This window comes from Gavia stellata, chromosome 29, assembly GCF_030936135.1.
Source record: "Gavia stellata isolate bGavSte3 chromosome 29, bGavSte3.hap2, whole genome shotgun sequence".
Classification (NCBI taxonomy): domain Eukaryota; kingdom Metazoa; phylum Chordata; class Aves; order Gaviiformes; family Gaviidae; genus Gavia; species Gavia stellata.
This window is the reverse complement of record NC_082622.1, coordinates 4,345,464-4,357,848: the sequence shown is the minus strand read 5'-3', so window position 1 is coordinate 4,357,848 and position 12,385 is coordinate 4,345,464. Positions and strand designations below refer to the sequence as shown.

The 12,385-nt window shown below is 66.4% G+C and overlaps 1 protein-coding gene across 1 annotated transcript; it reads left to right on the top strand.

Moving 5' to 3' along the window:
* Positions 1-4,260: 4,260 nt before the first annotated feature.
* On the top strand, positions 4,261-12,385 carry CRYBG2 (crystallin beta-gamma domain containing 2). The gene is made up of 19 exons (XM_059830943.1): positions 4,261-6,279; positions 6,875-6,919; positions 7,026-7,144; positions 7,431-7,587; positions 7,692-7,831; positions 7,919-8,045; positions 8,363-8,398; positions 8,478-8,605; positions 8,826-8,952; positions 9,256-9,398; positions 9,481-9,607; positions 9,723-9,755; positions 9,867-9,979; positions 10,160-10,289; positions 10,466-10,605; positions 10,754-10,877; positions 11,447-11,605; positions 11,994-12,153; positions 12,297-12,385. The coding sequence occupies exons 1-19, from the start codon at positions 4,261-4,263 to the stop codon at positions 12,383-12,385; spliced, it is 4,116 nt and encodes a 1,371-aa protein (XP_059686926.1).

Below are 12,385 nucleotides of genomic sequence, written 5' to 3'. Positions count from 1 at the left end.
GACGGGCAAAGCCGGCACGGCGGTGGGTGAAGGATGGCCGAGCCGTGGGTGCCGCATTGCTGGCTGGACCCCGGCGCTGCTGGCCAAGGTGCAGAGGGATCTCGGCTGTGCCTTGGTTTCCCTGGCGTGTGACCGGTGGCACCCAGAGGTGGGTGGCCCCGGGCACCCCAACCGGAGCTGAACTTTGGCCATTTGCACGGGGCCAGCTGTGGCTGAGGAGGCTCCCGGCCCGGGCAGGCAGCCGGGAGTGGTGGCCCCGGGGTGAGGCAGGCACCATGGTGGGGCACCCGCAGGTGCTGGGGAGGAGCAGGAGGGCAGGGTGAGGATACAGGGCGGGTGCTGGTTCTGCAGTCGCTCCGAGCCCTGCCAGGAAAGGGCCCTGCACACCGGGGTCAGGTCTCCTGCAGTGGCCCAGGGCTACCGTGACCCCCGCTCTGTCCCCAAGGCAGCGCAAAGCCCCTCAAGAGCCCCAGCTCCCCGAGACCTGGGAGACCGCCCAGCATCAGGAGCCTCTTGGGAACGTGCTGCAGTGCTGGGGGGGGCTCTGCGTGGGACCCCCCATCTAGCTGATGAATCTGGGTGCAATCGTGGCCCTGGGGACCCGTAGCCCCTCACTGCAGTGTGTTGGGACCCCGCCAGCCCCATGGCCCAGCCGAGCCCGGCTGACGTGCTGCTCTGGCAGGCTGGCGGTGCAGAGCCGTGGCGGCGAAGCCGGGCACTGATGTCCCCTCCAAGATTAGGATCACCCTCACCGAGATGGGTGGCGGGGGGTCTGAGGGGGCCCAGAGCCACCCAGGCTGGCCAGGCTCCCTCCCGGCGCTGCTGAGTCGGAGGAAACAGAGGAACCGGGTGCCGGGGAACCAGCCTGACCGGCTCCCCGGCTGTCAGCACCTGAGGAATGCCAAACCTCCGCTGCGCCAGGGCTGGGTGCTCAGGGCTGGGTGCTCAGCGAGGGCTGGGTGCTCGCCCGGTGACTCTGCCGGTCCGCCCAGCCGCGGTGTGCAGGGAGAAGCACCCCCAGCCCCACTCGGCACAGCACAGCACGGCACAGCACCCCGCTCGCCACCCAGCCAGCGCGGCAGGACCCTCAGCCAGCAGGTACATGGGGGTGCGGGGCGGAGGCCCTGGGCGTGGGGTGCTGCCCAGACCAGCCCAGCTTGCATGGGTGCTGGCGAGGAGGGAGCCTTTGCGGTACTGGGAGCCGGAGGGCACCGGTGCTCCCATGCCAGCTGCCAACAGTGGGGGCTGCGCAGTGCTCGGACCCATGCCCTGGCTCGGTGGGTGCTGGGATGGGTCCCCACTCACCCAGGATTGGGATCAGCACTGGCTGGGGAGGGGGGACGGGGCTGGGAGGTGGGGGCTGAGCCCAGCTCTGCCCCTCTCAGCTTCAGCCCCCAACATCGTGGGGCTGCTGGGGTTGTAACCCCGCTCCTGCCACCAAATTGTGTCCTCAGAGCCACCGGCGCAAGCCAGGGCTCCTCCAACTCTGGTGGCCTCACGACCTGGGCTGGGGGGACAGTGGGGCACCCCTGTCCCCCCTGTCCCCCTCCTCCCCGCAGGGCATGTGGCCGCCTGTGACACAGCTCGGCGGTGGGGAGGCAGGGGCAGTGAGGGGAGACGGCGGTTCCCCTGCCCTCGTCATGAACCCCAGCCTGCGCAGCAGCCGCCCAACCCAAATCCTTGATTTTCCTGAAGGCGGCAGGTCCGCTCTCACCCCATGGCAACGGGGCTCAGCCCGACATGGCCGGAGGCTCGGCTTAATCCGTGGTCACCGGCTCAAAGGCAGCCGCAACCACTGCCCTTGGTCCCTCTGTCTCTTCTGAATATTAAATGGCACCCTGCACCTTTTACTTGGGTGCTGGGAGACCCTTTGGGATGACGGGAGGCAGAAAATGAGCTGAGTGGGTTGGCTTGGCTTGGCCAGGGGGGATTAATTAGCCGTGCCGGGTGCTCTGGTGTGGCAATACCGCTGGGATCCAGCGCGGCATGTCCTGGCGGGTAGGGATGCTCGGCAGGAGCAGCTGGGAGGCTGCAGGGTCTTGCCCTTGTGTCCTCGTGTCCTCATGTCCCTGACCCAGGACAAGGACATACTATTTCCCACTAGGAAATATTTTAGCAAAAAATGGGGTGCTGAGGCAGAGCAGGGTTCTGGGGTGAGCTCCTTTCCCAGGGCCGGGGGCACAGTGGGTGGCCCAGGGTGGCACCGAGTGCCGATCCAGCTGCAGGGATGGGATGGGAAAGACAGACCTGGAGATCTTTGGAAATCCGGCTCCAGACGAGAGGCAGCTGTGACGCTGAGTCAGCAGCTCCTGCTTCCCCACCACCACCCCGGTGCCGCGCGGGGCCGGCATCCCTGTGCCGGTGCCTCCCTGGGGCCACGGGCACGGCGGGGCCGGGCACCGCCAGCGAGCACTTGAGAAACCAGCGCTGAAGCAAGCCCGGGGTGCAACCAGGTGCCAGGCGGCTCCAGCTCCAGCACCGGTGGGATGGCAATAGTGCAGGGCAGAGAGGGGCCACGTCCCTGGGCAAACCACACTGCCCTGGCACCGCCAGCCCTGGCAGGAGCTTCTGAGGTGTGGGGGTCCCCTGTGTGCCACCACGGAGCCCCCGGCTCGGGGTGCTGGGGCTCCCTGCAGCCTGACCCCACTCTTGCCCGTTTGTTCTGACGCCCGTCTTGTCCCCAGCACATTTAAGCAGCTTTTCCTCTGCACTGCCGAGTGCACCCATCCCTTTTCCACTGGCGGGTGCTGTGACCCTGGGAGTCCAGCTGTGGCCCTGGGGATCCAGATGTGGCTTTACCCATGCAGATGTGTGGCCCCGCCCAGGCTGGTCCCAGCCTCCAGCAGTGCTGGCTGTCCCAGACGAGGTCTCATCGTCTCCTGGAAAATGACACAAACTCTTCCTATCTGTACCGGAAAGACCTGCCGGGCCGGGGAGAGCGAGACGTGGAGGGTGCGTGGCGGGCTGGCAGAAGGGGCAGGCAGCTGCCTGTCCCCGGCCTCCCTGACCCCCCTTAGGGACCGGTAAAGCCCAACCTGCAGCCGTTGGAGGGAACCCAGCCCCAAGCAGTGCAGGATGGGGCCCTCTCCCGAGGTGCCCCATGGGGAAACCAGCCCTGGAGGCTGTGCAGGGAGGTGTCCCCGTCCCCGGCTGGGAGCCCCCAAGCTCAGCCTGTCCTCGGGCTGAGCCCAAAGCCCTGTCCCCGTAGCCGGGTGGTGACACCAAACAGCTCCTAATTGGGAGATGCCGAGGTGCGGGCACGCTTCCGGCTCCCTCCCCGGCTCCTGCTGCGTCAGCTGCTTCCCAAACCCCAACCCAGCAATAAAACCCTTCTGGGGCAGGGACGCAGCCACGGCGCAGCGACGCCTCAACCGGCATCCCCCCCAGCCTGGGTGTCCCTGTCCCTTCCCTGCACCCTGGGGACAACAGTGACGCCCACCCTGCAGTGCCGAACACAAGGATACAGGAACTGAGTGCTGGGTATCAGCTTGGATCAGGGTGCAAGTGCCGGGTGATTAGTGCATCTCGTTTTCTCGTGGCTGCAGAGGTGGATGAAGCCATCCCACCTTTGCCGAGCAGCAATAGGGAAGGGTCAAGGGAAGGTGCTGCTCAGGTCCCCACCTCCTCCTGCGAACCCCACGGCTGCCCCAGCCCCGGTCCCAGTCCCGGCCAGGCCCTTTTCCCCCACGGAGCAGCTTCCCTGTTGCTTTTTCGGCTTGTTTGTTTGCTGCATTTGCTGACTCGGCGCAGTCCTGCTGCCCGCCTGACTCATCCTGCAGCTTGGGGCATGGCACAGCTCGGGGCACGGCATGGCACGGCCGGATCCTGCACGCTCACCTGTGCTGTGCCGGCCCACCGGGCTCTGCCGGAGCCCACCTTGGCGGCATGGTGGAGCTCCCCACCATCTCTGCTGGATGCAGAAGCGTTGGCAGGCAGAGGGGCCCACGGTGTCCCCCACATCCTGCACCTGCCAGGACGGATGACATAAGCACCCCGAGAATTGCAGAGAGCCCCAAAGCCACCTGTGTGCTCATGGGACCCCCCCAAAATGTCCTGCAGGATCAGAGGGAGGTCTAGGGGATTTTAGGGTCTGGCTTGGGGTCCAGGGCTGGTTCCCTGCAGGGCGGTTTCTGCTCAGCTCTCCCAGGGTCTCCTTCTCTCCCTGCAGCTCTGCCAGCCCCAGCGCAGCAGCCGCCGGGACCAAGCCCGGCAGCGCGGGGTGTTACGGGGCCACGGCAGCCCCCTCCCCGGCCCCCCGGCATGGATCCGCCGTTCCGGCACGCCAAGACCAGGGGCTTCGTCTCCAGTGCAGAGCTGAGAATGAAGCAGGCGACGGCGGGTGCTCCAGGGTCCGAGGGCAGGTCCCGCTTCCAGAAGGTCTCACTGGTGTCACGGCGGCTGGAGAATACGGGGAGTGTGCGGGGCCGGGAGGGGAGCCCCTCCCGCGTCTCCCTCCTGCTGCAGGCCTGGGAGAGGGAGATTGTGGAGAAGACAGCATCCAGCCCCGCCACCGTGACGCACCGGGAACGCTCGTCCTCTGTCAACCTCCTCAAGGACTTCACCACGCACGGCCCCATCTTCTCGCAGGTGTATTCCCCGGCGCAGAAGCCCCGGCGGCAGGATGAGAGGGGGAAGGCGGAGGCCGGTGGCGGCGGTGATGGCATCCCTCGGCTGGTGGGTGCCCCCCGTGAGATGCCCGTGCACAGGGAGAGCTATGTGCACGGCACCCTCCTCCCCACCCGACCCGCTGAGCGCCCTGCAGGGGGTCCCGGTGAGGGTCCCGGTGCCCCGTGCGGGGTTGAGCCCCACTGCGTCCCTGCCCTACCCAGGCCCAGGAACGTCACCGTGCTACGAACAGGCAGGGACGCAGCCGGGCTTGAGCCCGGGCTGGCGGAGGGAAGGGAAGCCCGAAACGGGATGCACGGTGATGCCAGTGCCACGGTGGCCCTGCCGCAGCGGGAGAGCAGTGAGCGGGACGGCAGCAGCTTTGCTGGGGCAGCAGCAGGCAGCGAGAGCTCGCCGGGCACTGCGGAGGCCACTGGGCTCCCGGCCGAGGGATCCCCCGGGGACAAACACTTGCCACAAGCCGAAGCCACGCCAGTGAACGCAACCTCGAGAGACAGCGACAGGCCCGGGGACCCACAAACCAGTATAACCAGCTCCCCGCAGTGTCCCTCGGCGGATGCTGGTGGCCAGGCTGATCCAGCTGGTGCGGGAGACGGAAGCGCAGCAGACGGGGACGGCACCATTTCAGCCACGCCACCAAGGACAGAGAGCACTCCGGCAGCCAGCAGCACCCTTGAAAACCCCTCCTCAGAGGCGAGCGATGGTCCAGAGCCTTCCCCCGAAGCATCAGCATCTCCAAAGGCTGAGGTTGAGTTGGAGGGGGGCGAGATGACAGGGGACCCCCAGAGCACAGCCCAAGAGCCCGAGAGCAGCCCAGAGCCCCCCACCGAGCCGCCAGCCCCTGACCCCCTGGCTGAGAGCCCCCCAGACGTGACCGAGGAGGACCCCGAGCTGCTGGTGGACATGGAGATCTTCGTGGACACGCTGCGCAACATGGAGCCCTCGGAGATGCGGAAGGCGCCCAAGACCCCGCGCCAACCCCGGCCGTCGTCGCTGGGCCGCTGTGCCGCTCTGCCCCCCATCCAGGAGGACCGCGTGGCCCCCCGTGCCGCCGTCTCCCTTCCCCAGGCCCTGCACGAGCTGCTGGTGCGGGGCCCAGTGGGGTGGCAAGAGGAGAGCCCCGAGGAGGAGGTGGAGATCGAGAACCCCTACCTGAGCCCTGATGAGCGGGCGCAGGTGGGGACCCTCCATGGAGCACCCGGGGACAGCACCGCCAGCAATGGCCAGGTGGAGGGGGGCTCGCTCCCGGAGACAGCGGGGCAGGCGAGAGCGGAGGAAAAGGCCAAACCGGTGGCCGGGGGCTTGGCTGAGCGGAGCGTGCTCTTCCGAGGGAATGTCCTCAAGGGCATGGCGCTGCTCTCCCACTTCTTGGAGCACCGGGCGGCCGCAGCCGACGAAGGCAAGCCCTACTCGCGCCTGGACAACAGCGTGCTCTACAGCCGCTTCGTCTCCCCCAGCACCGCCCCGCTTGAGCTGCCTGGCAGGGACGGCGGGGACACAGGCTCGCCCACCCCCGGGGACTACAATGGGCTGGGTCCTGGTGACCACCGCGGCCCCGAGATGGCCGTGCTGGAAGCCCTGAATCCCGGCTCCGTCCTTCCTGTTACCGAAAAGCCAGAGAGTGCCGTGGCCCTGTGTCCCACTGATGTCCTGGTGAGTGAATCCCACAACACGGCGCCTGGGGAGGTGCTCTGCCCTCCTGGGCACGCGGGGAGGTGGGGGGGGGTCGGAACCCTGGAGCATCTTTCCCTGTTCCCAGCACATGGCTTGCGCTTCCCATCAGAGAGGCCATGGGGTGAAAGCCCCTGGTGTGATGGGAGGGTACTGGGGCGGATGATGGGAGGGTACTGGGATGGGTGACAGGACGGTAGCAGGGTGGGTGATGGAGGGTATTGGCATGGGTGATGGAAGGGTACCAGGATGGGTGATGGGAGGGTACCATCCTGGGTGACAGGAGGGTACCAGGCGGGTGACAGAAGGGTACCAGGTCAAGTGATGGAAGGGTGACACCACGGATGATGGGAGGGTCCCAGGGCGGGTGACAGGAGGGTCCCGGGGCAGGCGGGGAGGCTGATCCCCATCAGGGCAGGAATGCTCGAGGTGTGGCTGCTCGGGGCGGTGGGAGGGATTGGCAGACGCCAGACGTGAGGCTGCAGCTGCAGCTTCCTTGGGCTGCGGGGAGATGGCTGGTGCAGCCGATGTCCCTCTGTGCTCCTCACGCGCCCGTCCCCTCGGGTGTTCACAGGAGGAGGACAAGGAGGGCTTCGAGAAGATCAACATGAGACCCGGCAAGGTAGAGGGAGCGTGGCGGGGCCAGGCTGGGCTGGCTGGCTGGGGCATGGCGCGGTGAGGTGAGGTGTGGTACGGTAGCACCTCTTCGCTGTGTCACCTGTTCCCAGATCATCCTCTTCTCCGAGGCCGGCTTTGCGGGCCAGAAACGGGAGATATGGGGCGACATACCCGATGCCACGTCCTGGGAGTTCTCGCACACCATTTCCATCCGGGTCATCCGAGGCGGGTAGGGGACGGTGGCAGGGCGAGGACGCGTGGCGAGGACGCGTGGCGAGGACGCGGAGGGAGGGCTTGGCCTGGACTCGTGCACTCCCCATGCTGGCAATGGCAGCTGGGTCCCAGCCTGGGGTTCAGGAGTGACCGTCCCGCCAGTGCTAATTACTGCGGCTGCGATCCAGCATCGCGGCAGTGGCAGGACGTCCCCACCCTCGCACTGCCCCGAGGCTCCCGACGGCTGCGGGGCTGCAGGTAAAAGCAGGATTTTCCCCTGTTTGCTCCCACCCTGCTCCCAGGTGGGTGATGTACGAGAAGCCACGGTTTCACGGGCGCAAGTGCGTGCTGGCCGAGGGGGACGTGGAGATCGACAACCCCTGGACGGCGTACGGGCAGAGCGGGCAGCCCCACGGCAGCCAGCCTTTCCGCATTGGCTCCTTCAAAAGGGTGGTGCGGGTGAGCGCAGGGACACCCCCGAGCCTTCTTCTCCCCCCATGCCTCCCAGTCCCCCCCAAGCAGGGGGTGCCGGACCCCCGTAACGCTGCTCTGCCCCATGCCAGGATTACCGCACCCCTGAGATCAGCCTGTTTGCGGAGGAGAACGGTGAAGGCACCCGGCTGAAGTTCACCGACTCAGCCGAGGACACCCGCGTGCGGGGCCAGGCACTCACCGCCGCCTCCATCATTGTCCACTCGGGCCTGTGAGTGGGACTGTGGGGTCGGGTGGGCACCCGCTGGGCTCCAGCACGGGCTGGAGTGGGGCGTGATGCTTTCCCCCTCTTCCCCAGGTGGTTGGTTTACTCCAAGCCTTTCTTCGACGATGATCCCTACGTTTTGGAGCCAGGAGGGTACCCCAATTTAAAGGCTTGGGGAGCAAAGGACCCATCCATCTGCTCCATGCACCCCATCAGGCTGGTGAGTGCCGGTTGCTGGAGCGCGGTTACTGGGGTGCCAGGGCCGTATCCAGCCCTGGGCGTGACAGGCGAGAGCATCTCCCAGCAGTTCCCGGTTCACATCAGTGAGAGCTCGGTGTGGAAATGTGCCGAGCGTGGCTCTAGAAAGTGCTCCTGTGGGTTAGTGGTGAAGAAAAGCAATAAAACAAAGCCCAAAAGAGCTTGTTCTTGAATGAAAATGACCCCCAAACCAGCTCAGGCTTTAAAGAGGGGGATCGGATGCCCCCGCGCTGTCCCCTCCTGCCACCGCGGCCTCACTGGGGCTCCTTCTCCTTCCAGGGCTGCCCCGTTGTGGAGAGACCCGGCGAGCCGCAGGTGAGCGCTGGGCCAGCGCCCGGGGAGGCCACGGGGCCGGGATGGCGATGGGACCATGCTCACTCCGCCGTGTCCTCAGGTGCTGCTCTACGAGGCTGCAGGTTTCCAGGGCCGCAGCTTCGCCATCAGCCGAGATGTCTACGACCTGAAGTGCCTGCGCGGGCCAGCGCTGGCCACTGTGGGCTCCCTGCATGTCCTGGGCGGCTGGTGAGCAGCGTGGGGTGCACAATCCCGGCTGGAGCAGGCTGGGAAGGTGACGGTCACCCTGGGGAAAGGGCTCGGATGAGCTGCCCAGAGCTGTGGGATGTCCACAGGCAGCTTGGGGGAGAGGGTGGCACTGGCGGAGTGTGGTTGGTGTTCCCATGTCCCGGCACGTGGAAATCCTTCACTCCGGAGACCTCACTGCCCACATCTGCCCATGCTGCAGCTGGGTCGGCTACGAGAAGGAGGGCTTCCGCGGCCACCAGTACCTGCTGGAGGAAGGGGAGTACCAGGACTGGAGGCAGTGGGGCGGCTACAGCAAGGAGCTGGTGTCCTTACGGCTGATACGGACGGTGAGGGCAGGGGTGGCGGCATCGCTTGGGGACGGACCCAATGTGGGCAGGGAGAGCCTCCCCCCCCCGGTCCCATCCTCACCCCCAAAGAGAGCCTTCCCTGCCTGCATCAGGCAGCTGGGCACGGCCTGAGTTCCCCCAAACTCATCACACGCGGAGGTCTAGGTGCCCAGAGCTGCTCCCACCCTCCCCGCTGTCCCTGAGGCCAGGCAGGACCCCAGCTGTGTGTGTCAGAGTGCCCAGCCCGCAGCCCCTTCCCCCCGACAGACCGAGGGGCTCGGGGGGGGCTCCTTCTCCCCGCAGGACTTCTCCGACCCGGCGCTGGTCCTCTTCGAGGCCATGGACTTCGAGGAGGGCCCGAGCGTGGAGCTGAGCGAGGCGCTCCCCGACACGCAGCTGGCTGGCTACGGCACCGTCACACAGTCCATCCACGTGCTGAGCGGCGTGTGAGTGCGGGGACGGAGGAGAGGGGGCACGGGGTGGGTGGACGAGGTGGGGGCTGAGCCAGCACCCACATTTTCCCGGCAGGTGGGTGGCCTATGAGGGCACCAACTTCTCTGGCGAGCAGTACATCCTGGAGAAGGGGGTGTATCGCAACTGCGAAGACTGGGGTGCCATGGATTGCCGCATCGCCTCAGTGCAGCCCATCCTGCAGGTGAGAGCACCGGACACCCCCCTCCCTTCGCCGCGGGACCCGCCGGTGCCGCCGCGCACGGGGCTGGTGGGGGCCGGGCTGAGACACCAACCAGCCCCACTCTGTCTGCTTCCAGGTCGGGGAACACAACCTCCATTTCGTCTCCAAGGTCAGGGGTGGTGGATGGGGAGGGGGACGTGCCCCCCGGGGGACGCAGCCCCTTGTGGGGTGGTGGCAATGCTCTGCCCCCCTCACCGAGCCCCTCGCTCTCCCTCCCCAGATCCTGCTCTTCTCAGAGCCTGACTTCTTGGGGGATCATGTCGCCTTCGAGGAGGACCAGGACACCCTGCCCGCCGCCTTCGTCCCACGCTCCTGCAGAGTCCGTGGGGGCAGGTAGGGTGTCCCGGGGCCCCGCTGCCTCCGGCTGGGGACGGGGACAGGGAGGCCACTCGGCCGGCAGCCCCACAGGGCTCCCTGGGAGGGTGGGCAGGCCGGGGGGTGCTGGGGGGCCGCAGGAGGGATGGATGCCCTCCACAACAGCCACGTCAGCCCGGGCACGCTCCTCCCCGCCAGCTGGATCCTGTTCGACGGGCAGGCCTTCGTGGGGGAGCAGCACGTGCTGTCCGAGGGCGAGTACCCCACGCTCAGCGCCATGGGCTGCCTCTCCTCCACTGCCATCCGCTCCTTGAAGAAGGTCCCAGTGGTGAGTACCAGCCCTTCCTTCCCCTCACCGGCACTGACGCAGAAACCCGCCAGGAACCGCGTTTTTCCCCTCCCACGGACACCCCTGGTGCTGGCATCCAGCCTTGGAGCCCTCTGCACCCATGGGTGCTCGCTTCTCCTGCCTGCTCCCCTCACGTCTCTTCCCCCATCCCGCAGTTTTTCTCGGAGCCCTCCATCTTCCTGCACGGGCTGGAGTGTTTCGAGGGGAAGGAGATTGAGCTGAACAACGAAGTGCGGAGTCTCCAGGCAGAGGGTTTCAACAACCACGTGCTGTCGGTGCGCGTCAAAGGCGGGATGTAAGTGAGCCCCAGCCCTGCTCTCCCCCCAGCCGGTGGGTGCCGTCTGCCTGCCCAGGGGTGCCCATCCCATCCCATCCCATCCCGTCCCATCCTGTCCCGTCCCATCCCATCCCATCCCATCCCATCCCATCCTGTCCCCTGCCAGCTGGGTGCTGTGCGAACATGGTGACTTCCGAGGGCGTCAGTGGCTGCTGGACTGCACCGAAATCACCAACTGGCTGACGTACAGCGGGCTCCAGCACGTGGGATCCCTCTACCCCATCCGCCAGGTGAGTGCTGGGACGGGACAGGGCACTGGCACTCGGGAGGGTGAACCCCAAAACCCCGAGGCAGGTGGCTCACATGGAGCTAAAGAGCTGCCAGTCCCGATGGCTGGGAGGAAGACGCGGTAGCAGCTCCAGGTGAGCTGGGGGAGGCAGCGGACAATGGCCTAGAGAGCAGCGGCATGCCGCTGGCAGCTCTGGTCCACGAAAGGTGCCACCAGCCCAGCACCGTCACCCCCAGATCCCTGTCCCCCACCCTGGGAGTGGCCGCTGTGGTGGCGAAACGCTCCCCGCGGGCAGGCACCTTGCAAAACACCCCGGCATCCCGGCGGGGAGAGCTGTGCCCATGCCAGCTAGGAGAGAGAGGCCAGGGCCACAGCCATCGCCCTGGGGAGAGGCAGGGACCTGCCGGGGGGACGAGGAGGACCCTCCGGGCAGCCACCCCAGGGGACCAGGGTGCTCCCTTCCCAAAGCCACAGGTGGGGTAAGGTCCTTCCTCGGCCAGCCACGGTGTGTGGGGCCAGGGGTGAAGGCAGCAGGGCTTTTTGGTGCAAAAAAGGTTTCTCTCTTTCCAGAGACGGATCTATTTCCGCATCAGGAGCAGGGAGCTGGAGCTCTACCTCTCCGTCCCCGATGACGTGGAGGATATGAAAGCGGGACGGGTGGTGGTCTCCAGCCTGAGCGAGCAGAGCAGCTCCATCTGGTACTACGAGGATGGGCTGATGAAAAACCAGGTCAGGGCTCATGTGTGACAGCCAGCGCCGCGGAGGGGAGCAGGGGACCCCCTGCAGGACTCCTGCTGGGGTACTCCCCACCCCACAGCGATCTTTTAGGGCTCATAACAGCCTTTCCCAGCATCTGACCTCAGCCTTGTCCCCGAAGATCAGTTGATTCTCTCCTCCCCAAGTCTCCCCTGGAGCCATGAAGGCATCTCTGCCTTCCCTGACAAGTTTTTGTCACTCTAATGATCCCCACCTCTCACTGAGGGGTTTTCCCGCTCATCCCATGTACCACCCCAGAACCAGCTGCATTTACAGGGAAACCCTCCGAGCTCCAAGCCTTTGCGCTGGACGGAGGCGATGGAGAGAAGTGGGCTGACCCAGCCACTGCTGCTCCTTGCAGGTGGCCCCCACCATGAGCCTGCAGGTCATCGGGCCGGCTGGGAAGGGTGCGAAGGCTGTGCTGTGGTCCGAGACTCGGATGCCACGTCAGACCTGGAGCGTCGATTCTCAGGGACGGATCCACAGCCAGATGTTCGAGGACATGATCCTCGATATAAAGGGTGAGGCCTCCGTGCCGGCACAGGGGCTGCTTTCCCAGGGACCCTCCAAAAACGGGGTGTTTGGCTGTGAGATGGGGCACCCACCCCTTCAGTGCCATCAGGAGCACAGTCTGCCCTCCTGAAACCCTCCCCTCACTCCGCAGGTGGCCGATCCTACGACCGGGACCACGCCATTGTTTGGGACATGGCTGAGGAAAGACCCACGCAGATCTGGGACATACAGGTGCTATGA

Bases quoted from the DNA above. Each gene is read 5' to 3' on its own strand.
- CRYBG2 (XM_059830943.1), top strand. From the start codon at position 4,261: ATGGATCCGCCGTTCCGGCACGCCAAGACCAGGGGCTTCGTCTCCAGT. The intron at 7,145-7,430 runs GTAGGGGACGGT...CCCTGCTCCCAG, and splicing joins ATCCGGGTCATCCGAGGCGG to GTGGGTGATGTACGAGAAGC. The intron at 11,606-11,993 runs GTCAGGGCTCAT...TGCTCCTTGCAG, and splicing joins ATGGGCTGATGAAAAACCAG to GTGGCCCCCACCATGAGCCT.